The following is a 23,864-nucleotide window of genomic DNA, read 5'->3' on the forward strand; positions in this document are numbered from 1 at the left end:
CCGGCCTCGCCGTGCTGCGCAGCCCGAGCGCCGCGCGCCTCGAGGGGCTGCGCGCGAGGGTCGAGGCCTGCTTCCGCGCCGGCGCCGAGGCCGCCGGCGCGACGGTGGAGATCACGACGACGAAGGGGTACGCCGACCACGTCCCGAACCGCGTCCTGGCCGCGTCGTACGCGCGCTGCTGGGAGGCCCTGCCGGGCGAGGCGCCCGCGCCGCCGATCCCGTCGGGCGGCCGGTTCACGTTTGTCAAGGCGAGTACGGACCAGGGGGACATTAGCTACGTGCTGCCGAGCGTGAACGCGAGCTTCGCCATCCCGCCGGGTCCCGAGGGAGGGCGCAACCACAGCCCGGACTTTGAGAAGGCGGCCGGCACGAGGGTGGCTTTCGAGAGGGCCTTGCGTGTCGGGAAGGCTCTTGCAGGCACGGCGGTGGATGTGCTTGCTCAACCGGGGAAGCTAGCTGAGATTCAAGAGCAGTGGAGGCGAGACATGAAGAATGGGCTTGATGTAGATGTTGAATTCTTATAGTGAGCTTGATTCCCTTCCTCTGATCATTGCCACAGCATCTTTCTCATCTGACGTGAGGGATAGGGCACGGTTTGGGCAACAGTTGTTGATATTGACTTACAATGACCACACAAGAAGAAAATCACATTTGCCTCCTCGTCATTTGAAGATAAGATTTTGCAACCTAACCTAAAAATATATGGGCTTTGAACCTAGGCATATGATGGAATGTGCACGAAAAATAAGCATCTATTCCCATTTAAACTTCGCTACTACATTTGTCGGCTAACTTTGAATGGCAACCACCTCGTTTTCCGCCTCGCCTAAAACCTTCTTGAGCATGAGAATGCAAAGGTCTTCTGATCACTGACCGGGTCGGTGCATGTCAGTGGTGGAGCAAGTCATGGCCGTTGGCGCTAGAGGCGAGGCAGGGGGCCACCTGGTTGGCGTGCCATTGACGCTCTGTGCCCCCTTGAAAGTAGAGAGACTCTGCAATCTCTGGCGAGATGGGATGGACGGGCCCAATTCGGGAACTCGTTAAATGTTCGAGTGGTCCACCAGGTGGAAATGTGGCCGAGGTCCGGGTTCAGTCTGTAAAATCGAACCGAGACTCCGGCTGGCCAAGGTGAGATCACGGGCTTAGTGGGCACGGTGGGGCCAGGGGCCCAGCCAGGGGACGACACGACATAAAGCCCACGACCCAAAATCCAGGGCGCGACTCAAGTCTAACGGCGCCGCTACAGCAAAGCCTGGATAGCCCAATATGTCACGTATCGTAAAGCAGTTCAGGGCGGCCTTCCCGCCGAAGCCCGACTTCACCGAGTCCCACGTGGGGAACCTGACAGGCAAGGTCCGTCTCCATCCGCCGGCCGCCTGCAGATCGCCCCAGAACATGAACGGCTGAAACAAAACTACTCCCCGGGTGTACCACAGGTCTACATCGTCACGGGCTCCAACACAGGCGTCGGCTTCGAACTAGCCAAGATCCTGTACGGCGCCGGCGGCACCGTCTACGTCGCGGGGCGGTCCGACGAAAAGTGCAAGGCGGCCGTGGGTGCCATCGAGGCGGCGCACCCGGCGTCGGCGGGCCGGGCCGCGTTCCTGCGCCTGGACCTGGCGGACCTGCGCGCCGTCAAGGCCGCCGCGGCCGAGTTCCTGGCGGCCGAGGCGCGGCTCGACGTGCTCTTCAACAACGCAGGCGTCATGATGCCGCCGACGGACCGCAAGACGGCGCAGGGGCTCGACCTGCAGCTCGGCACCAACTGCGTCGGCCACTTCCTGCTGACGAAGCTCTTGACGCCGGTCCTCGCCGCCACGGCCGCGTCGCCGTCGGCCAAGGCCGGATCCGTCCGCGTCGTCTGGGTCTCGTCGTCGACCGCCGAGCTGATGAGCCCCAGGCCGGGCGGGCTGGACGTCGAGAACCTCGACTATAAAAAGAAGAACGAACGGACCGAGGTCCGGTACGGCATCAGCAAGGCCGGCAACTACCTGCACGCGGTCGAGTTTGCGAGCCGCCTCAGGAGGCAGGGCGTCGTCTCGGTGCCCCTCAACCCGGGCAACCTTGAGACGGAGCTGACGAGGCACCTAGGCAGCGTGGTGACAAAGGTGCTCAACCGGACGCTCCATCACCCGCCCGTCTACGGCGCCTACACGGAGCTGTGGGCCGGCCTGAGCCCCGAGGTCGGGCTCGAGCAGTCTGGGCAGTGGGGTAAGCGGCTTTCCTGTTTCCTTGTTGTGATATAGACGATTCTGCAAAGTGCCTCGACTGACAACCGGTAAAATGTGCGTGTAGTGGCACCCTGGGGTCGCTTCGAGACCATCAGGGACGACATTGCCCAGGCGACCAAGCACGTGGAAGAGGGTGGCACCGGGATCGGGCTCAAGTTTTGGGAATGGACAGAAGAGCAGGTCAAGCCGTACTTGTAGTGCTTTGTGCATAGAACACACGATTGGGCCAAGTCTAAATGTTGATGCAGCCCATGAAATGGTTATGTGTATCTAGAGAAAAACTGTTATCCGTTAAGACGTGACAGTTTGGGTGAATAACAAGATACGACCTGGTCCAGTGGGCTGGACGGAGGGAGTGCCGACCGATGGCTCTGATGGGATGAAGAGATGGGGCAGTAATTTACTTTAGGAATGCTCAGCATGCTTCTACCAGCGCCTGATAGAGCCCCCGATCAACCAGGTAGTGCAATCTCGGTCGAACTGCCCAGGGGTTACACGACAAACCCGAATCTAAGAACACATGGCCAAAAAGACAAGCCCTCTATGCTGTTCAAACGCCCATATATGCGCATATTGTCAAACAAACATCCCTTCTATCAATCACGTCTCCTAGCCTTCTTGTTAAAAAGCCCAAGAGTCCCTTCGCTACCAGCCCATCCAAGACGAGCGATACACAGGCGGCAGATCGAGCGTCGCGCTCCGACCCCTGCCGCCGCCGCCGCCGGGGCTCTGGCGGGAGGGAGGCGTAGAAGCGGCCGCAGTCTTGCTGCCGACATCGGTTGCGCTTCGCCCCCTGCCGCCGCTCGGGATGTGTCGGGGAGGAGGCGACGGAGGGGCGTCGAGAGTGGCAGCAGCAGCAGCAGCAGCAGAAGCATATTTGTTGCCGGCCTCGGTGGCGCTGCCGCTCAGAGCCTCTTCGTCCTCGTCCTCCCCATCCACTAGTCAATCCCACACGCCGTCACCGTCGGAGCCGCTGCGGGGGTCGGGAACCTCGGCGTACTTGGCGTCGTTGACGTCGATGGCGCAGCTCTCCGACTGCGAACGGCGCCGCGCCGCCGCCAGGTCACGCTGCCGCTGCTCTTGCTTCCGCCTAGCCTCCTCCTCCTGGCTTCTCTTCATCCTACTCTCTAGCAGCGGGCTGGAAGGATGGGCAGGGTCGAAGTCTGGAGACGACACGCTGTACCTGTCCGACTGCGAGTCGACATCGGCGTCGAAGACGGACGAATCCGCCATCGTGGTCTCGTCTGTTGGTGACAGGAGCAGATCAAAACGAGGTGCTGCTGAAGCCATCGCCACCGGAGACTCCTTTCGGGGCGGGGTCTGTAGGCGGGGCGCAGCGACGGCCACGTATGAGTCCTCGCGGGAGGTGAGGGGCAGGAAGGACGATGGGGTCTTGCGCGAGAGCTCCGACGCCGCCGACACCATTTCTAGGCTGTCGGCGTCGTCGAAGGAGCACTGCTCCGCGCTAGATCCCCTGGTCGTCACCGAGTCGCACTCGGTGGTCGAGAGTTTGGACATGAACGATACAGGTAGCGCGTTGTGGCTGCGAGTCGCCCGCCGCAGCACCGGCTTTAGTAGGCTACCGCCTCTGCGGCCGGAACCACCGCCTGCCAGGGCCGCGCTCGCCGAGTTGCCACCAGTCGACCTCTTGCGGGCACCACCACCCCTGGCTCTACCGACGTCCAGCTCGAGCATACCGCCTTCCTCATCGTCCGACGAGTCTTTCGAGTCCTTGTCGTCGCCGCCGCGGGACTCGTTGTCAGTCATTATCTGCTCAACCTCTCCCCTGTTCTGGCGCTGCCGCACGAGCAGCTGCAGACTGCCGCCCGACCGCCGTCGCTCACGGTGGTGCAGCTTGGTCATTGGCTGGCCCATTTCGCCGGAGCGTGTGCCCATGCGTCGCAGGTTGACCTGGCTGGGGCTGAAGGCGGCGCGGGTGCGGAGGTCGTGTATGGCGCGGTCGATGGCGAGCTCGATGGCGCAGTGGTCGCAGATCCGGCGCAGCTTGGGCCAGGTTGCCTTTTCGCCAATCAGACACGACTTGAGCATGAAATCGCTCGTTGGGTTCTTCAGGATCCGGGGCAGGTCCTGGAAGCTGATCTCGGGGATGATGGTGATGTCGCCCGAGTACTTTTGGCTGAGCATGCTGCACAGCTTGGTGAAGATGTTGGGAAAGACGCCCATCTCGGCGGCAAAGTTAAGCCGGTACATGGCTTCGTCCTTGGCCAGAGTCGTGAGGGTAGACATGAGGTTCTTCCATGTCGAAGATAGCGTGACCGAGTCGGGTGCGTTCGCCTGAGCGCGCTCCTCGAGCGTCAGGAGGCGGTCCTCTGGGGTCAGAAACGGGACGATGTGGGGGTTGACTTGAGAGACAATAAAGTGGTTGACGTTGAACATCTCGGATAGACGCGATGTTGGCAGGTCGTTGTCGACGGAGCCGTCGATCCATCTCTGCGGCGACGGGTTCCAAGGCAGGTGCTCGCCAGTAAGGGGGTCCCTGACCAGTAGACATGCGGCCTGGAACAGGACAGGCACGGAACACGATACGGTGACGGCGGACCAGATCATGACGTCGGGGGCCGTGTAGTAGTTGAGCAGCTGGGGCAGCTCAAAAATGGAGGCGCTGGAGACTGTAATGTTGCATATCCTGCGTGTGCGGTTGTAGGCCTCGCGGAAGGTGATGTCGCCCAACATGTTGCGCATGACGCGCGAGAGGTGCTGGATGTTTGACCAGCTACCCTCGGTCAGTAGCTTGCGCACGTGGCCCGCAAGTGTGTCCTCGTTGCCCTCCTCCTCGAACACGGCGAGGTCGACATAGGGAAAAGACTCGAGGAGCTCGGGAACCTCCTCATCTGTGCGGGTACATATTACAGCACAGATGATGGAGCCTGCCGAGGCCCCCGATATGATGCGGGGGAGCAGCTTAGCCTCGAACAAAGCCTTGACCACACCAATGTGCGTCATTCCGTAGGTCGCGCCTCCGCTCAGCATCAGGGCGCTGCGGCCAAAGTTTTGCCTCGTGTCGATGAGCTCGTCTAGGACGTCTTGTACGCGCATGTCAGCCGGCAAACCGGCCAGCGAGTCCGTCCTTTCGACTAGCGACTCTATCGTTTTGACAGCAGACTCGACGTAGCGCTCGATGGTGCGCTTGGTGCCCGTATATGAGTATCGGTAGAGGTCGGCACTCCCCATGCCGCCGAGCTCTCGCGAGAGCGTGTGGCGGACGAGAAATAGCATCTCGCGCAGGTCGCAGTTAGCCCGGGCGGCGTCGAGCTCTCGGAGGCGGGATTCGATAATGTTGGCGCTGTAGTCGCCGGTAGCAGGGTCGCGCTTCCAGACATCGTTGCCCTCGAGCTTGTCGAGCTCGCGTGCAGCTTCTTCCCACTGTGAAAAGGAGGTGGCCTATACGTTTGAACAGATGTGTAAGCCCGCGTCCGCCAGCGGCGCCCAAGAAACAGGCAGGATCAAGGACCGAGCCCGAATGTGAACCTACCTCGCTCATGCGAAGCTCCAATATCTGCCTCTTCTGCTCGAGCTTCGCCACGTCGCAAGCGGCCTGTATTGAGACTCCATTGCGGTAGGAAAGCGCAAGCTTGGCGGTCTTCTGCAGGACGGAGAAGACGGGTGATTGGCTAGGTTTCGGGTCCTGGGAAGGCGGCGGGAAGGTCGAGGTGGCTGTCGGTTTCTTAGGCGAAGTTGGCGAGGACCACGGCGCGGGAGCACCGAGGGTGCTGACCAGCTGCAAAACGTCTTCCATCGCACGGAGACGTGGACCTCGGATGGCGAGCGCAGTGTCCGTGACTCGGGCCCGCGAGGCGCAGGAGACGCATTACAGTTAGGCTGCGCCGAGGGAGAGGTAGATGCCGTACCGTCTTGTCCCTCGAGGGGGAAAGATGGGATGTTGGTATAGCGAGATTAGGTAATAAGGCGGGCCAACCACTGGCAGTGGGCGCGCAAAATGGGGAGAGAGGGTCGGTGAGGAAGGAATGCAGAGCAACGCGCGACCCGAAGATCTACCCGTCAAGGCAGGATCCGACTGGCATGCAAGGTCCGGAGATACTTCTCCGCGGGGCCAGAGGAGGAGGAGGAGGTGAGGCTCTCGCAGGCTTCCTTGAGCAAGCAATACAAGCACTGATGGTGGTACTCGAGTCGAGAGTGACGGGAGGACAAGGAGGAGGCTCTATGATGCTGATGCTGGTGCTATTGTTGCCTGTGCTGGTGCTGGCGCTGGTGCCGGACTGGCGTTGGCTAGTAGGGCCGTTACGAAAAGTGGCTGGGCAGACACAGCGCCGGCCCTAGCAGATGCAGAGTCGAGCGGTTGGAGGTCGCGGCGTCGGGAAGAAGTGCGTAGGCCGAGCGTTGAGCGAAGCAAAAGGAGAAGCATTCCCTGTCTAGAGGAACGGGCCTACATGGAGCATCGGGTTTTTGGGAACGGTCTTGTCCTCTCTCTGTCTCCCACGCTTACATACGTCGGGCCCTGCCTGGGAAGCGCCCGGGACGTCGGGCGGCGCAGGCGCGGTGCGGACGTCAGGATGTGCGGATGGAGATGTGCAGCTGACCCTTTTCCTCCCTGGCCAAGCCCAGGCGATCCCTTCCGGCAAAAGCTTGGGGCGGGTTCCACCGCACCAGATTTGACCCCAGGCCGCTTCCGCACTAGCGCTCCAACTGTGGGTAGCAGCACCCCAGCACCCCTGTTGCGTCAACAAAGGCGGCCAGCGAACCCCACGATCTAGATCAGGTGGGCACAGCACACTTGATTGACGCCTGCATGAGAAGCGTCAAAGAAAGGACTGGAAGAATAGAGAGCAGGTGAGAGAAAGAAAAAAAGAAAAAGAAAAACCTAAAAAAAACCTCAGGGGCTACCATACCCAACGGAGACATCATCGAGATCAACGGCGGACATGTCGGACTCGGAACAAACAATCCCCCTACTTGAGTCGACTCCGCGTCTAACGTCTGGTTTTTCCCATGGGCTGTCATGTCCTTGATCTGGCGGTCTAGTGCTGCATGCAGCCTACTTGTAGGGAAACCCGTGCTGCCCTCTTATGCTGACACAAGTCACGCAAGGTCGCGTGCCTTGCTCTGGCCTCCCACAGGCTTGCGGCATGTGCCGGTTTGTTTTTGGCAGAATAAAACCCCGACTCGCCTGGAGGGGCAAAGTCTCCTGCCCGCCACCCATGCTCGCACCGTCTTTCCCGCCGCTGTTTCTTCTTCGGGCCGCTTTTTTTTCCCTCTTTCTCTTTCTTTGTCCTGCGAGGACCAAACGGCTGATTTCATGACGGCATTTGTTGTTGCACACAGACTGCTTCATACGAGCTCAGGCGCTGACCACAACAGCGCGGCTCCGCACATGCGAGAATGCCAAAAGGGGCGGCATCAAACAGCATCGATGGGTGACTGTGCACGGACGGGCAGCCGACACTTGTCAAATGACAGCAACTGCGATCTGGGAGGTGTGCGTGGGGTTTGATCTCGGTTGAATCTGTCGGCTGCTGACCTCCCCAAACAAGCCAATTGGCTGCCCCACGCCCAGCCCCCTACCCGAGCTCTCCGGGGCGGTTTGAGGCGACTGTGTGGGGGGTTTAGCTGGTAGCCTAGACGGTAGGCAGCCCGATGAGGGCGTGTGGGGTTGATGCAAATCGAGTAGCCCCTAGCCCGTCCTCCGACATCGCCTCTTTCTGCTTTGGGCCGCCGTGCAGGCGCGCCGACGCTGGTGCGCATGCGGCGGCTGCATCCCACCCCCTCACTTAGCATCTGAATTGTCTAGATATCATTTGTGTCTAGAGAGCGGAATCTTGTCAGAATCACCACGAACCCGATCGACGGCACACGTGAGACGCGCGGGAAGCAAACGTCGGTTCGCGGGAAAAACTTGATTGGAGAAGCCTGGGTCGCGCTGTTTTACCCGGGTTCCCACTTTCACATGCCAACGCTGTAGTGATGAATCGAGTCCTGAGGGATAACAAAGAGGAGGAGTAGGGACCCCCTTGATGAAAAAGAAGCCAGCCACGGCACGATCAGAAATCTTATCACCACATGTTACATGCAGGATGGACATGTTCGTAAGCTGAGCGAGTGCACGGGCGAGCGGGCGAGGCTCTCATCCAAGCTCACTTACGTGGCTTGTTGACTGGTGCCTTGGCTCTATGGATACACCAAGAGCTGGGCCTGGGGAGATTACACTGCGGCCCTGACACATGCTCATCGACGTCGTTCTCGATGGTAGACCGTGGGGAAGCGGAAGGAATGCTCCGGGAGGTGACAAATTCCGCCTCCTCTCTTCAAACAAACACAAGGAGACATCCAGGTAGCAACCCTGGAACACGGGCTGGCGTTCGTGATCATTGATTGTATCTGCTGGAATAGAAACATGCGGCAAACATAGCCTGCATCGTAGTTCCTCCTGTGGCCGGAGATGTGGGCTCTGCTCTGCCTTGATGGCTCAGTCTGGGGCCGCATGTCGGGTATCATCATCACCTCTGCGTTCGTTTCTGCAGCAGACCGTCGGCAAACGTCTGCACCGCGTGGTGTAGCACATGTGCCACGCTCTCCCCGTCCGCGGGGCCCTCCTGCCAAAAGTGTCCAGCCGTCGAGACCTCATGGGCCCGGAACCTGGAGCCTGGCACCCCCTGCAGCCTCGCCGCCCAGCCGCGCATCCGCCGGTTCGACACAAAGACGTCACTGTCGCCGTACACGACCAGTGTCGAGTTCTCCACCATCTTGCGGTCCGCCTCTGCCAGGCTGTCTAGGGCAAGGTTGCCACCCACGGGCGATGTCGAGTCGGCAGCGACTCCGAGCGCCGAGGTCGCTGCCCTCTGCGGGCCCTTGAGCAGCGGATCTTGCCCGTTAGCATCACCTCCGGGATCATTAGCCGGCGGCACCGAAGCGCGCCGCAACAGTCGTTTCGGAAGAGACGGCAAGGAAAAGGACAGAGAGGTCAAGTTCCCGGCTATACTAAGTGGCGGTGATACCAAAAGATACGCCGGAGTGGGTGACGGCGGATGGAGGAGCGTGGGCAGCTGGTGCACAGCGTCCTTACCCGCCCCGTCCGGCTCGTCCTCCTCCGCCGCCTCCCTAATCACGGGGCTGACGTCCCCGTGCCTTCCGGGGTCCGGCGACGAGACGGATCTAAGCTTGAGCTGCCGCTGCCCGGCCACGCCGTGGAGGCTCGCACTCCGGCGGGGCGGCGGCGAGCCGTGGCGCGTCTTGGCCAGCAGGTCGTGCACCCCCCTCAGCAGCTTCTCCTCGGCATCGTCGATGGACCGCCGCAGCGACCGGTGCGAGTCGTGGCTCTTGCGCCGGCTGTGGTGGTGGTGCCCAATCTCCTCGTCGCCGCCCACGCGCAGGTTCAGCGACTTGCGCGGCGACGTCGACGGCGTGCCGCGCGCCGCCGCGACGGCCTCGCGCTCCGCGGCCCGGCGCGCGGCCCCCAGGATCTCGTTCTGCGCCACCGCGAGGTGCTCGGCCCGCAGCCGGATCTCGGCCGCGGGCGTGCCGTGCTCCGGGGCGAGGAGGGGCGCCAGCACGCCCGACAGTTGTGGGAGCTGGCTCGTCACCAGGGCGCCGTACGAGTAGCCCGAGAACACGAGGAGGGGCGTGGCGGCAGGGTCGGCGGATAGGGGTGGGAAGCTGTCGTCGTCGGATCGTGATCGTGTCGCGGCGTGAGGTCGAGGATAGCTTGCCGACGGTGAGCGAGGGAGGCGGGTCGGTGTGGTAAAGCCGCTCCTGATAGGGGTCGCGGGCTGGCTAGCCGCGTGGCGGAAAGGGTCGAGGATGTGGGCATAAAGTGCCAGGAAGCCAGCGACTGAGAGATAGTCGCCCCGCTCAGCCCTGGCTGTCCACGATGTGCGCCCTGCGGATCCAGCAGCGCCTCTGGATGGGCAGGAGAAAAAGGGGGCATTAGTCCGAGAGCGAGCAATTGAGGACCTGGTGAGTGTCCTGAGCTCTCAACGTCATCAATCGCATACCTAAAGTTGAACGTAGCGACTAGGAAGCCGGCCCTTAGCAGAGTCGTGGCGACCAGGGAGACGATGCCGTCATCGTAGCTGCCGCCCAAGGGCGCGTAGGGATGGGCCACGATGGCAGCGTCATGTCGCCAGGGCGGGGCCTTGGGCGATGGCGAGAGGCTCCACGGGTGGTAGACGCGGCATTTCAGGACGGTGCCGTCGTGGAGGCTCGGGATTGTGAAGGTCAGCGTCGGCTCGGGGAGCATCTTGGCTCGCCTTGTTGGAGGTGGGCTGCGCGACGGCTGCTTGCACCCGACAATGGCGTGGTTCCCGCTAAGCTTTGAGCTGGAGCTTGGTGGGAAATTGTCGGCGGCGGGGGTGTTGGAGCTGTTGCTCCACCGGAAGGGCATTAGAGACTCGCCCATGCCACTTGAGTGTGACATTGGGTGGTGCTGGGTGGTGCCAGCGCCTGTGCTCTGGGCCTCAATGTTGTTTTCAAATCACGGTCACTTTCAACGATTCCTTGCGTTCGAGATGTGCAATATCAATCATTTCGAAATATGGACTTTTGTCTGCGCTGATAATAAGCAAGCTCCATCTCCTGCGCCCAGAGCGCCAAATGGCGTCAGCATCCCCAAAACCTGGCGGCCGTCGGGTCATCCATGCAACAGCACCGCCCCGACCAAAGGGCGGAGAGAATGCAGCCCGCTGCTAGTGAAGCAACCGTCAGCGAATCTGGAGGGTATACGTAATTCAGCGGGCCGAGCCACTGGTGACGATTCGCTGACTTGGAGCACTGAGTGGTTCTGCTTGAGTTTAAGCAACTTGCCAGCCAGATTCTCGAGGTTGACGCTGCCGGCTCAAGGACTGAGGCGGCTATTAAGAGAATGAGGCTTCCTTTTCGCAAGCTTCACAGGACAGGCCCCAACCCCTGCACTGCTGGGAGACTCGGGCTCTGACGCCATCTCCCGCCAGATCCTGACACACTGTGTCAACGGCCATGGTTTTGGCTTTACGCCGCAGCAACGTTGGCGCATGCCGGCATCGGAAGGGTTAGAGAGGCGCCATGCCAGGGATAAGCTCGAGGACGGAGCATACGCAGCAAAGGGGGGGAGGGGCTAGTGGCCCTCCTGTCGGGTCCATACGCAATCTTATCTGATCATCAGATAATTCTGCATGTATCCAAGTCCTTGTCCCCGACGGCAACCTGCCCTGTCCCACCCCGCCCCGTCCATATTTCCTATTGGGAACCGCCGTGCAACCATCGCTAGTTTAGACCGTGTTGTCCCTCCCTCCCATCTGCACCTGTGGGTCCATGCGGCATTTCTGGGTGCGCTGCAATGGCAAAAGACAAGAGAGGATATGCGGCGGTTTTTTTCTACTTTCTTTTTCCTGGCCTGTCAACCGGGATGGCTAGTATATACCCTGGTCCTGTGTCCGGAATCGGAGGCCCTGGCATGCATGCTGCGACCCTGATTGCTTTCTATGACAAGGTAGTACCTCTGCATGTCCCCCGGCCCAAGACCATGGCTCCTTTGCCGTCTGCGAGTCTTTTCTTTAGCCGGCTTGCTTTCAAGTAACATATCGCCGCCGACACTGCCCCCTTGTGCACAATAGCAGCTCCTTATTTTGTCAAAGAGACCAGAACACCAGGCAACATGGCTCAGCTACAGCACACGATACCGGTTGACGGCACCGTCCTACGGAGGGAAAAGCTGTCCCTCCTACACGGCCCCGTCGATCCTCCGCTTGTCGACTTTACGCTCGGGGAGCTGCTGGACCTCCAGTGCCAACATCATGGTACCGAGGAGTGCATCGTCATCCCTTGGACTGGAGCGAGGTGGACCTACAACGAGCTCAACCAGCAAAGCTGCCTGATAGCAAGAGCTCTTTTATCCATGGGCATTGGCATGGGAGACCGCGTGGGCATCATGGCCGGTAACTGTGAGCAGTACGCGGCGGTATTCTTCGCCGTGGCCCGGATTGGTGGCATTCTCGTCATTCTCAACAACACCTACACGGCGACCGAAGCACAATACGCCCTCAAGTTCACTGGTAGGCTGAATACTTGTCATGGCCTGGGATGCGCAAGAGCGCATGTGGCTTTGCGTCGGCTAACTGTGATCTAGAGTGCAGGGTTTTCTTCACCACAAAGCGAATTGGGCGGTTGACAAACGAGCCGCTACTTTTAGAGCTCGCGGCCCAGGCAGACGCGCCAACAGTGGTGATAATACGTGGCGACTCTGGCAGCTTTCTTCCTTACAAGGACGTTATTCAAAGCGGCATCCGATTCAGCTCCCGGAGACTCCAGGAGGCCCAGACAAAGGTGCTTCCGTACAACGTCTGCAATCTGCAGTTCACAAGCGGCACGACGGGCAGGCCCAAAGCCGCCATGCTAACACACCAGTGAGCCCCGTCTCCCAATTTCCGGTTACCTATTCTGCAATTGACTAAACCCCCCCTTTTTTTCCCTACGCAGCAACCTTGTCAACAACGCCCGCTATATCGGAGACAGGATGCAGTTGGGCCCCTCGGATGCCCTCTGCTGCCCCCCGCCCATGTTCCATTGCTTCGGCCTGGTTCTCGGCATGCTGGCGACGGTGACGCACGGAGGCAAGATCGTGTACCCGGCCGAGGTCTTCGACGCAGAGGCGACACTGCGCGCGGTGCGCGAGGAGCGCTGCACGGCGCTTCACGGCGTCCCCGCCATGTTCGACTCCCTGCTCGCGCTCCCGGAAGCGGCCGACCTCAGGGCGTCGGACTTGGCGCTACGCACGGGGATCGTGGCCGGAGCGCCGGTGCCGCGGCACCTGATGGAGCAGATGGTGACGCGGCTCGGCATGTCCGAGTTCACGTCGAGCTACGGCCTGACCGAGGCGTCGCCGACGTGCTTCAACGCCTTCACCGACGACGCCGTGGCCACGCGCCTGGCCACGGTCGGGACGCTGATGCCGCACGCGCGCGCCAAGATTGTCGACCGCGACGGGAACACGGTCCCCCTCGGCAGCCGGGGCGAGCTCTGCATCGCCGGCTACCAGCTGCAGGCGGGCTACTGGAACAACTCGGAGAAGACGGCCGAGGTGATGCGGCGGGACGGCGACGGGGTGCTGTGGCTGCACACTGGCGACGAGGCCGTGTTCGACGAGCGCGGCTACTGCGCCATCACGGGCCGCTTCAAGGACATCATCATCCGCGGCGGCGAGAACATCTACCCGCTCGAGATCGAGGAGCGCCTCGTCGCGCACCCGGCCGTCGCGTCCGCCGTCGTGGTGGGGCTCAAGAGCGCCCGCTACGGTGAGGTCGTCGGGGCGTTTTTGGGTGCCGCCGAGGAGCGCGGCGGTGCCAATGCCAAGCTGCCGGATGACGGTGAGGTGCGCGAGTGGGTCAAGGCCAAGCTGGGCAATCACAAGGCTCCTGCGCACATTTTCTGGCTCGGGAGGGACGGCGTGCCTCGGGATGTGCCCCTGACAGGGAGTGGAAAGGTGCGCAAGTTTGAGATGGCGATTCTTGGGAATAACCTTCTCGAGAACCCCGCCACCGCCAAGCTTTAGATGGGACTTTTTCTTTTGGTTTTCTCATCTGTTTGTATATGTGTTGGGATAGACTGTTCTGTTACCTAAAGCAATAGAGTATCTAAAAGCTATAGATATCAATGTTGCTCGTGGTCGGGCACTATCGCCATTCCATTCTATTTTTACTTCTTTCACTATACAACCGATAGTTCGCGGCTGCCGAAGCTCTATTTTGCACTCGGCGGAGGTATGTATACGTTCCGGCCGGTGTGGAACACGTTGAGCCTAGGAAACAGGGGCGAGTCTCGGGCGGAATTAGGCCGGAGTCACAGAGCTCGGTGGGGGCCTACGTTTTTACACGCAAAATTTGCATAGCTGGAGTGCTGCTTTTGGGGTAATGGACCAAAGGAGGCGCCCTGGGTCATCCTTTACTTCTCGGCTGGCTATCATGCCAGCTCCGGCCGAACGAGTGAGAACAATGACGATGGAGAAAAAAAAGGCCTAGGCCAGGCAAGAAGTGGCGGCAAAGGAGGTGACGCACAAGCCGGCCCCAGACGCACATGAGATGGGGATTAACGCTGGATGCCACCAGAAACTGGTGTCAGACCCACCTATTATTATCAGATCTTCCCAAAAGCGTTTAAGTAAAGTTATCAGATCCGGCCGATGTGGATGTCAGTCACCCCGCCAGGCACCCCCTCCATGTCCCTGATTGGCTCCCAGGTGCCCAAGAAAATCACGGAGAGAAAAAAAAGAGCCGAAAACTCCTCACCACTCCCTCCCAGACAGCAGAATCATGCAGACCCGACCCTCCTGGCACCACCTTCCCAACCCGTAATAAACATCATACGTCCTTCGGGTCTCCGCTGTGGCCCATGTTGCATTCGCGAAATCGAGGCGACCCTCTCCGTCCATGGCCGTGTTGAAACCTGCTATCCATGTTTTCCCGGTGAAAATTTTCTCATGTGCCCAGCCTGCCCCATCTTGGTCCCGGATCTCGAGTCTGTCGCCCTCCCAGCCGGTCCTTGATGCCCTATTGGTGGCCGAGCGGTCATCGGACGATGCGTCCTGAAAGGGCATCTCCGTGAGATATGCATCTATCGGTTCTAGAGGGCCCTTGGTGCAGATCTAACGGTTTGGCCAACTCACTGAAGTGGTAGCTTGCAAGGCAAGGTGCCATCTGCTGGGTGCTCAAAACTACCGTCCTGGGTTGCAGTATTCTCCCTCCCTTACAACTTCTCCTCTCCTGTTTGCGAAACCCTCTCCGTCGCCCATTCCCTATCCTCACATATCAATTCTTCTCCAAACATGGCAGCAACATCCTTCTCACAACTCTCGCCAGGCGAGACCATTGTTAAACTCCCATACCCATATCACACCCCCTACGTCGTGGCCAAGTCAGCCCGCACCCATGGCGGCCGTCCGCTCTACCAGCTCCATGTCGCAGACAGCGTACCGAAGGGCCTTGCCGCCGATCGCGTCTCCCACCCGCAATTGCACAGCGACTCGCTCTTTTTTACGGATCTGGAGGACCTCAAGTCGTCGGAGCGCCCGCACGAGTCCAACAATACCCCCTGGGGTCGTGCAAGGCGCTCCCCTGCCATCGTGGCCGTCTGGGATTCCAAGAAGGCTGCCCTGCCAACCCCCGCGCAGCTCTGGTTGCTTGCCTATCTCGTCCATACTGTCCGCCCGGCCGAGGAAGCCTTCCGCCTGACCCTCGACAGCGGCAGCGGCGGCGAGGCCGGCGCCGCGGCGCTCGCGTCTCGCCTGCGAGACCTCATGCTCGCCATCGATCACCCGAGGCGCAAAGACCAGAGCCCGCCGCCACCCGAGCCCGCCGCCACCAACGAAGCCGCCGCGCCGGAGCTCCTCGTCCTCCGCTCCGCCTTTTGGCAGGGCGCCGCGTCCCCCTTCGGCCCGCGGCCCGTCTGGGCGCCCGACGAGGCCGGCGTCTCGGCCTACCCGGCGCCCGCGCTCGACCACCGGCTGACCGACGAGCCGGGCACGGCGCTGTGCTGGCACCCGCGGCGGCCGGCCAAGCCGCGCCCGGGCAGCGTCGTCTACAGCCGCTACGTGCCGCACCTGCGCGAGACCTTTAGCATGGTCGCGCTCGACTACCGCGACGAGAAGCACCTGGGTTTGTTCCACGCCTGGCAGAACGACCCGCGCGTCAGCCAGGGCTGGAACGAGACGGGCACGCTCGAGCAGCACCGCGAGTACCTCAGGCGCGCTCACGAGGACCCGCACCAGGTCACCGTGCTGGCCGCGTTCGAGGGCGTGTTCTTTGCGTACTTCGAGATCTACTGGGGCAAGGTTAGTGTCTTCCTTCTCTGCACCTCACTTTATGCTTTCTGTTGTCCAACTGCTAACCAGTCACACCCCCCTCTTCCGCAGGAGGACCGCCTGGGCGCGTACTATTCGGCCGGCGACTTCGACCGCGGCCGGCACTCGCTCGTGGGCGACGTGCGCTTCCGCGGCCCGCACCGCGTCTCGGCCTGGTGGTCGAGCCTGATGCACTACATGTTCCTGGACGAGCCCCGGACCATGGACCTGGTGGGCGAGCCAAAGTACACAAACAGCACCGTGTTGGGCTACGACTTTATCCACGGCTTTGGCGTCGACAAGTTCGTCGACCTGCCCCACAAGCGCAGCGGCCTGATGCGCTGCTCGCGTGAGCGCTTCTTCCAGCTCTGCCCCCTGGCCGAGAACGACAAGGTGGTGGGCGGGACCGGAGTCGGGATCGTGCCCAAACTGTGATTTCTTGGTCGCCATATAGTTTTCCTATTCCATTAGCGCGGGTTTACGACACGTAATACTCTCCGTTTGTTCCGTTTCTCGGCCTCTTCGGCATGTGCGTTTTGTCCCGTTCTCCAAGTCGCGGGCTATTTTTTTTGCCGCTCCACACTGCTCGCTATCAGATGGCGCTAGGCTGGGGCGATGCTACCTAACGGATCTGATAATTCCTCTTGGCAGTCTTCCTCGTCCCCGCCAGCCCACCCTGGCCCCTCATGAGCCCCTCTTCTGGGTCACCCAGGTACCTCGTCTCCCCCCTTTCCCTGGCAAAACGTCAAGTCATACAGCTGGGTCTCTGTCCCGCGCACTTTTACTTCCACTGTGGCCAGTTCCCCTGACATCCCTTGCTGGGCGGCGATATCGGCGATGACTGCGGAGGCCGCCGAGCAACGGCCAGGTAGGCAAAACCTAGATACCGTATGTAGGCTAGCCCGGCTCTGGGCACCAAGAATCCCAAGCCTCTCTGTGGACCCTCGAACCCGATGCCGATCCACTAGAGCCATCAACATGATGGGACATGCCCGCGTGTTACACATCCTCCTGACCCGTGCGCCATTATTCATATACCGAGTTTTCAAATCACCCTGTCATGGCGCCAGGACAAGATGCGGCTCCGTGACCTCTCCATCCCCTCCCTTCTTTCTGACTCCGCCCCGGCCCCCGACCTGAACGTGCCTGTTGCCATCCCCAAACCCACGTTGTATGCATCACTAGGCCCCATCACTCAGCGGGAGACACTACTTTAAACCGGAAAACAGGATACCACTTCGGTATCACCAAGAATATTCACCATGACAGCACACTCGAGACGACCCGAGGACCCCTTCAAGGTGCTCGTCATCGGCGGCTGCTATGCTGGCATATCGGCATGCCTCAACCTCCTCGACCTGTGCTCCGGGAGTGACCCACGATGTGGCAAGCGCGTAGACGACTCGCCGTCATCGCTTGCCCCGTTTGAGGTCGAGGTTACCATTGTCGACGAAAGGGACGGCTACTGTTAGTCGCTCGCAAAATTGCCTCGTTGGGAAGCACATGGAGGACATGGAGACTTCAAGCCCACCCAGTCACTAACAAAACACAAAACCACGCCCCGTCCATGCAGTCCACATCATCGGCTCGCCGCTAGCACTGGCTTCCAACGAGTACGCCGAGAAGGCGTGGGTCAAGTTCGAGGACGTAGCAGCGCTGCAGCAGCCTAACATCCGCATCATCCAGGGTAGCGTGACGCGCGTGGACGCCGAGTCCAAGACGGCCACCATAACCCCGACGGGCTCTACGGGCGCGCGGGAGGCGGCGTACGACTTTTTGGTGGCGGCTAGCGGGCTGCGGCGGGTGTGGCCCGTGGTGCCGCAGTCGCTGCGGCGCAAGCAGTACCTGTTCGAGGCGGGCGACCACGCCGACGCCGTGTCGCGCGCGGCCCACGGCGTGCTCGTCGTCGGCGGCGGCGCCGTCGGCATCGAGATGGCGGCTGAGCTGAAGCTGGTGCGCCCGGAGACCCGCGTCGTGCTCGCCCACTCGCGCGACCGCCTGCTCTCGTCCGAGAGCCTGCCCGACGAGGCCAAGGACGTGGCGCTGGCCTTGCTGCGCGGGGCCGGCGTCGAGGTGCTCACGGGCCACCGGCTGCTGGAGCAGGCCGATGTCAAGGCGCCCGACGGCACGAGGGCGGTGGAGGTGAGGTTCACGAACGGGCATAAGCTGCTGGTCGACGTGGTCATTATGGCAGTCTCCAAGAGCGTGCCCTCGTCTGCGTTTTTGCCCGCCGTGGCGCTCGATGACGAGGGCTATGTCAAGATCCAGTCCAAGTAAGCAGATTCCTACGCCGAGATCCGGCCGAAACGGAATCAAAGTCAAAAGGAAACACGACTGACGCCTCCTCTCTTCTCCAAACTTTTAGTATGATGTTCCCCGCCGAAACCCCAAACGCCACCAGCCACTTCGCGGCCGGAGACCTGTGCGCCTGGTCCGGCATCAAGCGCTGCGGCGGGGCCATGCATATGGGCTTCTGCGCCGCTACAAACATGCACCAGGTCATGCTGCAGCAACTGACGGGCCAAGCCCCCAAATTTATCGAGCTGGCCGAGTTCCCGCCAATGATCGGCCTCGCCGTCGGCAAGAAGGCCATGAGCTACGGGCCAGACGCTGGGGTCAACTCTGGGGAGGACGTGATGGAAATGTTTTTCGGCGATGATCTCGGGTTTAGCAGTGAGTTACTTTGACGCTCTGGGACATTCTGGTCTCTGCCCTATGTGTTGACTGACATCTCATATAGTTTGTTGGAATTATTTGAGACTGGGCGGCGAGAAACTGGCATGATGGCTAGAAGCGATATTACTGCATGACGGCCCGTCATATTTTCATCAGGCCTAGGTAGCTGCTGAAGTTGTCGTGCCACTCTTGGTTGGATACCAGCCCATTTAGACGGACTCACCAAGCTGGCAGGTGGTTAAAATTGAGCTACTGTACCTGTCGTCTCTCATGCGGAATTGCCTCTATTGAGCCGGAACCGGCACGCAGCTAACCGCTTCTTCCAGCCATAAAGTCTACTATTTCCTCAGACCGACGGCGAACCAAGTTGGCCACCAAACGCACCGCCGGGCGACTTGCCATCTTTTCCCTTTGCTGCCGCCTTGAAAGCATCGAGCGACGAGTCTGCGGTGGGGTTGATGACCATGACCATACCGTCGCTGCAGTGCATGCCCACCGAGCAGTACACCATCATGGGGTCCTTCGAGTCGACCGTCACCTTGAAGACCTCGGACTGTTTCCGGTATTGATCGGTGTCAGCAACTCCGAGACTTGCCGCTTTTTTCCAGCATCCACGAGCCTCGTGGTCGTCGCCAGCTCTACACGGAGGGCGTGTGTACTGACTGTGCTAGGCGAGCCCTTGAAGACGCCCGAGGAGAAAGCACCGTCCTTCCTTGCCGCCGGCTGGCAGGGACGGCTCATGTCGCCGGTCACGGCGTCGTGGATGCCTCCCACGAACCTGAACTCGAGCACGTCCCCCTTCTCCGCCTTGACGACGTCGGGCGTGTACGTCCTCCCGCCCTTGCCCACGTCGATCTTGTGCACCGCAGCGCGAGCCGCGGCGATCGCGATGGCCGCAACAAGCCCCATGTGCATCTGCATGCTGATGGTGTGTCTGGCTACGCTTGGGTATAGAGTGCGCCTGGGCTTGCCCTAGCGGTGATAACGAGCGAGATTAAATTTTCTGAAGCGAGTGTATTGGGGATTGGCGAAGGAGTGAGGGCGCCAAGGTTGAGCAGGTTTGAGAGATAAAGAGGCGCTTTAACGTTGCGCCCTTCCGCGATATATATAGGGATTGCACCACTTCCAATCTTTGCTGGTCGATCTTTCTTCCAGCATGGACGTGAACGATAGGAACGACGTCAACGAAAGCCTTGCCCTGCCACTTGAGCGAATCTGCTTCTGTCTACACCCACACAGCCATGGAATCACCATGTATCTATGATTTACTGTAAGCCTATATTGGAAGTTTAAAAACGCCAGAGTTTCGTCCTCTCGAAGATCTGGCCCAGGATAGAGTTGGAGGATGATGAATCCTGCGGCTGCTTATCAGCCTTTACTTGTCTAACGCTCATCGTCCATCTTCCAACCTGTCAAGGGTCACGGAGCTGGGGACTGCTGGAACCCAAGGGTAGCCGACCACGCAGAGAATGGACGCATCTGCAAGATAAAGGAGGCTGAAAGTCCAACGGCGGGTTCTACAGGACGTTTCTGAGCTGCGTATAGGCACCATAACTCCGTAGTAGTATTGATTAGCAAGAGGTAATAGGTGGATGAACTAGTTAGAGCCTTCATGAATCTTTCGCCAGCCAGGACGACACCACAGCCATACATCGTCATTTTGGTCGTGTGACGACCCGCAGGTATAGTATAACAGGCAGAAGAAGGCAATACTTTACACTTCGGAAATTATAGATCGGAAGAAAGTAAAAGTAAGAAAGGAGTACCGTTGCGGATGCAGGCAAGGTTGCTTTATATTCCCTAGCAACTATCTTTCTGCGCACGCACCATAACTCCATGCAATGCTTTCCGTATGATTAAAATGCACAAATGATCAACCAACCAAAAGGTGTGCTCACCAATGGCTGAGCGGTAGTTACGGCGGGAAAACGCCGGTAATTCCGGGGTTTCTGAGCGTCGGCTTGCATAAAACTTCGCTTGAGCACGACAACGACGCCCAATCGGCCATCTCCTCGCGGCGAAGAATTTCCCCGCAAATGGAGGCGGCGGGCTTCGCAATCGGCGTCGTCGGGCTTGCCGGTCTGTTTAAGAGCTGCATCGACCTGCTCTCGCTGGTCAGCGCCACGAGGTCGCTGGCCCGCGACTACGAGATCGTCTTCGCCAAATTCGAGCTGGAGAAGGCATGCCTCCTGCAGTGGGCGCGCCAGGTGCGCCTCCTCGACCGGGAATGCTATGACCGGCGGCTGGACGACCCCGCGACATTCGCCGTCGTGCGGCAAACCCTATCGAGTGTTCAGCTTCTCATGACGGAGTGCTCGACGCTTAAGGAACGCTACGGCTTGCGGCCGGCCGACCCGTCGTCCTTCTCCTTTGACCCCAGATTCGCGCCAATCAGCAAGCATCCGCTCGAGAGATTCGCCGACGAGTTCAGGAGCCTGAAGATTCGGGTGGGGGATAGGCCCGCGGGCGTCGCCCTCCCTGGACGGATCAAATGGGCTCTGACGGACAAGGCCAAGTTCGAGACGCTCGTGCACGGCATCTCGCATTTTGTCTCCAAGCTGCACGAGCTGTTCCCCGACTGCGGGCCCCGCGACAGCTCGGATGGTCTCAAGCGCATCGTCACCCAAGACCTGGGTGAGATTCACGACACCCGGCTCCTGCGCTGGGTCTGCGATGCCGCCGCAGGCCGCCGCGACGTCGTAGCCGAGGCCGTGGTGGAGCGCTACGAGGCGGTGTGTCGTAAGGAGGTCCTGGAGCTTCTCTGGTTCCGGAGCATGGACGACCGGAGAGACGGGGTCGCGCCGGCGCACGCGGCGACCTTCCGATGGGCCTTGAATGCGAAGAGGCCAGACCGCCAGGCCGAATGGGACGATCTGTCTGCGTGGATGCGCGCGGGCTCGGGCGTTTACTGGATTTCTGGCAAGGCCGGCAGCGGGAAATCGACCTTGATGAAATACATCTTTAGTAGCAGCGAAACCCAGCGGCTGCTTCAAGCTTGGGCCGGCGATCTCGACCTAACCGTCGGCTCCTTCTTCTTCTGGGCCCTGGGCACTACCGACCAGCAATCGCAAGGCGGCATATCCCGGGCGGTTCTCTATCACTTCCTGGACACGGAGCCGGCACTAATACCCATCGTCTTGCCCCGGCTGTGGAAAGACATGTTTGAGGGCCATCGCTCGAATCCAGCACCGCCATCCCCGCCATCCGCAGCAGAACTCTCCTCGGCCCTCGAAAGCTTTCAAAAGCATCCCTTACCCAAACGCAAGTTTTGCTTCCTCATAGACGGCCTGGACGAGTTCTCTGGCAATTACCTTAACGGGGTCCCCATTATCAAGCGCCTTACCACGAATCCCCACATTAAGGTCCTCGTTTCCAGCAGGCCCATTCCAGTTTGTGCCGCTGGCTTCGAAAACTGCCCGAAGCTACGGCTCCAAGATCTTACCAGGCCAGATATTACCCGCTATGTCGAGGATACGGTAGGCTCGCACCCATATATGTTGACGCTGCAGTCGTTCGCGACCGGCGAGGACGCGAACCCGAGACCCATCCCCGCCCAGCTGGTCGACAAAGCATCCGGGGTGTTTTTATGGGTTATCCTCGCCTGCCGTTCCGTCCTCGAAGGTTTTGCGGCCTACGACCATGTCGACGAATTGCTCCGCCGCGTCGACGAGCTCCCACTTGAGCTGGGAGAGCTGTTCCAGCAAATGCTGCAGAAGGTTGACGCGCGGTACCACGAGGAGATGGCCAAAATCCTCAAAATCTGCTACCAAAAAATACAGGTTGCCGAGCTGCACAGCCACTTTACAGAACCGACCGTTTACACCCTCAGCCTCGCAATTCTCGACGGGTCCAGAATGGACTACAAAAGAGCGATGCCGCTCAAGCGCCTCTCCCTACAGCAGCAGCGGGCCATGTCCGCGTCCCTGGAAGGGAGACTCCGCAGCCGCTGCGGCGGCCTCCTCGAGGTACGACAGGCACGCCGGTGCCCCCGCTGGCCGACGTCGTCTCGATGCCTCTGCAGGACCACCGGATCGGCGCACGACCGGCTCGCGCACTCCACCGTCGAGTTCATTCACAGGTCGGTCTACGATTTTTTAGAGCGGGGAGGCCTGGGTCTGCCGTCGCTCTGCATCTCGGACCCGTCCTTCAGCGCCAACGCCGCCGTGTCGGTGATGGAGCTCCAGCTGGCGTCGCTCGGCATCGCCGCGAACGGGCCCGACGGGCTGTTTCTGACGCTGTTCGACGAGTTGGTTGCTAGTGCATCTCTGTTTGCGAGACTCTGCGGGGAAGAGTCCGCGGACGCGGCCGCTGTCGTGCTGCCCAGGTTGCGGAGACTCCAGCAAGTCGGGTGTCGGGCGCTACCGCTGGAGGACTTACTTGCTTCCGGATCTTGACACGCGCTACAAACAGGAAGATTGTATGCTTCGCGAGAGTTACCAAATCAAACAGCAGCGAGGCTACCTATCAACGAAATCAAGCTCGTACTGGAATCCCAGGGGAGCACTGAAACGGGGCGCCAACTTTTGCGGCGAGCTCGATCACCGCGATGGCGCTCGCTGCTGCACCTAATCCCTCCATCGCGGCGGGCGTTTGGCACGATACGAAGCCGAACGGTCGAAGTCAACAGTCAACCGAGGATTTGAGATGTCGCTAGTTTGGGGGAAACATCAAATTCCACATAAGCAGTCGCGAGGCCTGTGTCTTTTGGATTGGTACGGATGAGAGGGGTACTGCAGTTTGGGCAGTAACCTCTCTCTGTTGGGCATCCGGCCTAGACAGCTTTCGCGTAACTTATCGAGGTGCCGTCCTCGAAGGTGGGGATGTAGAATGGCTCCTAGCACTCCAAGTGAGCCGAGCTACCATGGCCCCCGGAAAAGGGCCTGCAGTGTCACTGTGACAGCTACTAGCAAAACTGCAGTTAGTTACCAGTACATTGTGAGTTTTGTTTGCTGTGCGCGACCAACCTGTGACCCCAATCGACTAATTCGCCGCTCCTGTTCCTCGGTTGATTAAATCGCTGCAGGGGCTCAGGACGTTGGGGAAAAAAGCCTTTATTTTTGGATACAAAAGCGTCCATTTAAGGAAGCCTCTTTTTCTTTAGTTAAACGATGCAAGGGCCGAACCATTACTTAGGTGGGTGACTACTGGAGAATCCTTGGTGTCGCCATATTCTCATC

General features: G+C 60.1%; 11 protein-coding genes across 11 annotated transcripts in view; 6 read left to right on the forward strand and 5 right to left on the reverse strand.

Annotated features, from left to right (window-relative positions):
* The window catches only part of GGTG_09776 (peptidase M20 domain containing 2), a gene marked incomplete at both ends in the record, with an annotated part of 2,074 nt that extends 1,550 nt beyond the window's left edge, over positions 1 to 524 (forward strand). The window contains one exon of the mRNA XM_009227635.1: positions 45 to 524. Coding sequence (XP_009225899.1) covers positions 45 to 524 — 480 coding nt within the window. The remainder of the gene's footprint in view (positions 1 to 44) is intronic.
* Positions 525 to 1,029: 505 nt separating this feature from the next.
* Positions 1,030 to 2,759, forward strand: GGTG_09777 (hypothetical protein). The gene is made up of 3 exons (XM_009227636.1): positions 1,030 to 1,353; positions 1,437 to 2,211; positions 2,296 to 2,759. The coding sequence occupies exons 1-3, from the start codon at positions 1,267 to 1,269 to the stop codon at positions 2,427 to 2,429; spliced, it is 996 nt and encodes a 331-aa protein (XP_009225900.1). The 5' UTR covers positions 1,030 to 1,266; the 3' UTR covers positions 2,430 to 2,759.
* Positions 2,760 to 3,173: 414 nt separating this feature from the next.
* Positions 3,174 to 5,988, reverse strand: GGTG_09778 (patatin family phospholipase; the record flags this gene model as incomplete). The annotated part of the gene is made up of 2 exons (XM_009227637.1): positions 3,174 to 5,633; positions 5,725 to 5,988. The coding sequence occupies 2 exons, from the start codon at positions 5,986 to 5,988 to the stop codon at positions 3,174 to 3,176; spliced, it is 2,724 nt and encodes a 907-aa protein (XP_009225901.1).
* A 634-nt stretch (positions 5,989 to 6,622) lies between these two features.
* Positions 6,623 to 7,134, reverse strand: GGTG_09779 (hypothetical protein; the record flags this gene model as incomplete). The annotated part of the gene is made up of 2 exons (XM_009227638.1): positions 6,623 to 6,995; positions 7,100 to 7,134. The coding sequence occupies 2 exons, from the start codon at positions 7,132 to 7,134 to the stop codon at positions 6,623 to 6,625; spliced, it is 408 nt and encodes a 135-aa protein (XP_009225902.1).
* A 1,434-nt stretch (positions 7,135 to 8,568) lies between these two features.
* GGTG_09780 (hypothetical protein) lies at positions 8,569 to 10,709 on the reverse strand. Its single transcript, XM_009227639.1, has 2 exons — positions 10,199 to 10,709; positions 8,569 to 10,103 (listed from the first exon to the last, which is right to left on the reverse strand). The coding sequence occupies exons 1-2, from the start codon at positions 10,618 to 10,620 to the stop codon at positions 8,705 to 8,707; spliced, it is 1,821 nt and encodes a 606-aa protein (XP_009225903.1). The 5' UTR covers positions 10,621 to 10,709; the 3' UTR covers positions 8,569 to 8,704.
* Positions 10,710 to 11,447: 738 nt separating this feature from the next.
* GGTG_09781 (short-chain-fatty-acid-CoA ligase) lies at positions 11,448 to 13,893 on the forward strand. The gene is made up of 3 exons (XM_009227640.1): positions 11,448 to 12,232; positions 12,307 to 12,583; positions 12,657 to 13,893. Exons 1-3 carry the CDS (start codon positions 11,836 to 11,838, stop codon positions 13,726 to 13,728), a joined length of 1,746 nt encoding a protein of 581 aa, XP_009225904.1. The 5' UTR covers positions 11,448 to 11,835; the 3' UTR covers positions 13,729 to 13,893.
* Positions 13,894 to 14,457: 564 nt separating this feature from the next.
* On the reverse strand, positions 14,458 to 14,769 carry GGTG_09782 (hypothetical protein; the record flags this gene model as incomplete). Its single annotated transcript, XM_009227641.1, has 1 exon — positions 14,458 to 14,769. One exon carries the CDS (start codon positions 14,767 to 14,769, stop codon positions 14,458 to 14,460), a length of 312 nt encoding a protein of 103 aa, XP_009225905.1.
* Positions 14,770 to 14,904: 135 nt separating this feature from the next.
* GGTG_09783 (aerobactin siderophore biosynthesis protein iucB) lies at positions 14,905 to 16,520 on the forward strand. Its single transcript, XM_009227642.1, has 2 exons — positions 14,905 to 16,002; positions 16,084 to 16,520. Exons 1-2 carry the CDS (start codon positions 14,998 to 15,000, stop codon positions 16,444 to 16,446), a joined length of 1,368 nt encoding a protein of 455 aa, XP_009225906.1. The 5' UTR covers positions 14,905 to 14,997; the 3' UTR covers positions 16,447 to 16,520.
* Positions 16,521 to 17,156: 636 nt separating this feature from the next.
* On the forward strand, positions 17,157 to 18,951 carry GGTG_09784 (hypothetical protein). Its single transcript, XM_009227643.1, has 4 exons — positions 17,157 to 17,478; positions 17,585 to 18,284; positions 18,377 to 18,684; positions 18,752 to 18,951. The coding sequence occupies exons 1-4, from the start codon at positions 17,274 to 17,276 to the stop codon at positions 18,793 to 18,795; spliced, it is 1,257 nt and encodes a 418-aa protein (XP_009225907.1). The 5' UTR covers positions 17,157 to 17,273; the 3' UTR covers positions 18,796 to 18,951.
* Positions 18,856 to 19,725, reverse strand: GGTG_09785 (hypothetical protein). The gene is made up of 2 exons (XM_009227644.1): positions 19,351 to 19,725; positions 18,856 to 19,240 (listed from the first exon to the last, which is right to left on the reverse strand). The coding sequence occupies exons 1-2, from the start codon at positions 19,606 to 19,608 to the stop codon at positions 19,034 to 19,036; spliced, it is 465 nt and encodes a 154-aa protein (XP_009225908.1). The 5' UTR covers positions 19,609 to 19,725; the 3' UTR covers positions 18,856 to 19,033.
* A 949-nt stretch (positions 19,726 to 20,674) lies between these two features.
* On the forward strand, positions 20,675 to 23,726 carry GGTG_09786 (hypothetical protein). Its single transcript, XM_009227645.1, has one exon. It carries the CDS (start codon positions 20,724 to 20,726, stop codon positions 23,079 to 23,081), a length of 2,358 nt encoding a protein of 785 aa, XP_009225909.1. The 5' UTR covers positions 20,675 to 20,723; the 3' UTR covers positions 23,082 to 23,726.
* The last annotated feature ends 138 nt before the right edge of the window (positions 23,727 to 23,864 follow it).

The sequence above is a fragment of the Gaeumannomyces tritici genome (assembly GCF_000145635.1).
Source record: "Gaeumannomyces tritici R3-111a-1 unplaced genomic scaffold supercont2.5, whole genome shotgun sequence".
NCBI lineage: Eukaryota > Fungi > Ascomycota > Sordariomycetes > Magnaporthales > Magnaporthaceae > Gaeumannomyces > Gaeumannomyces tritici.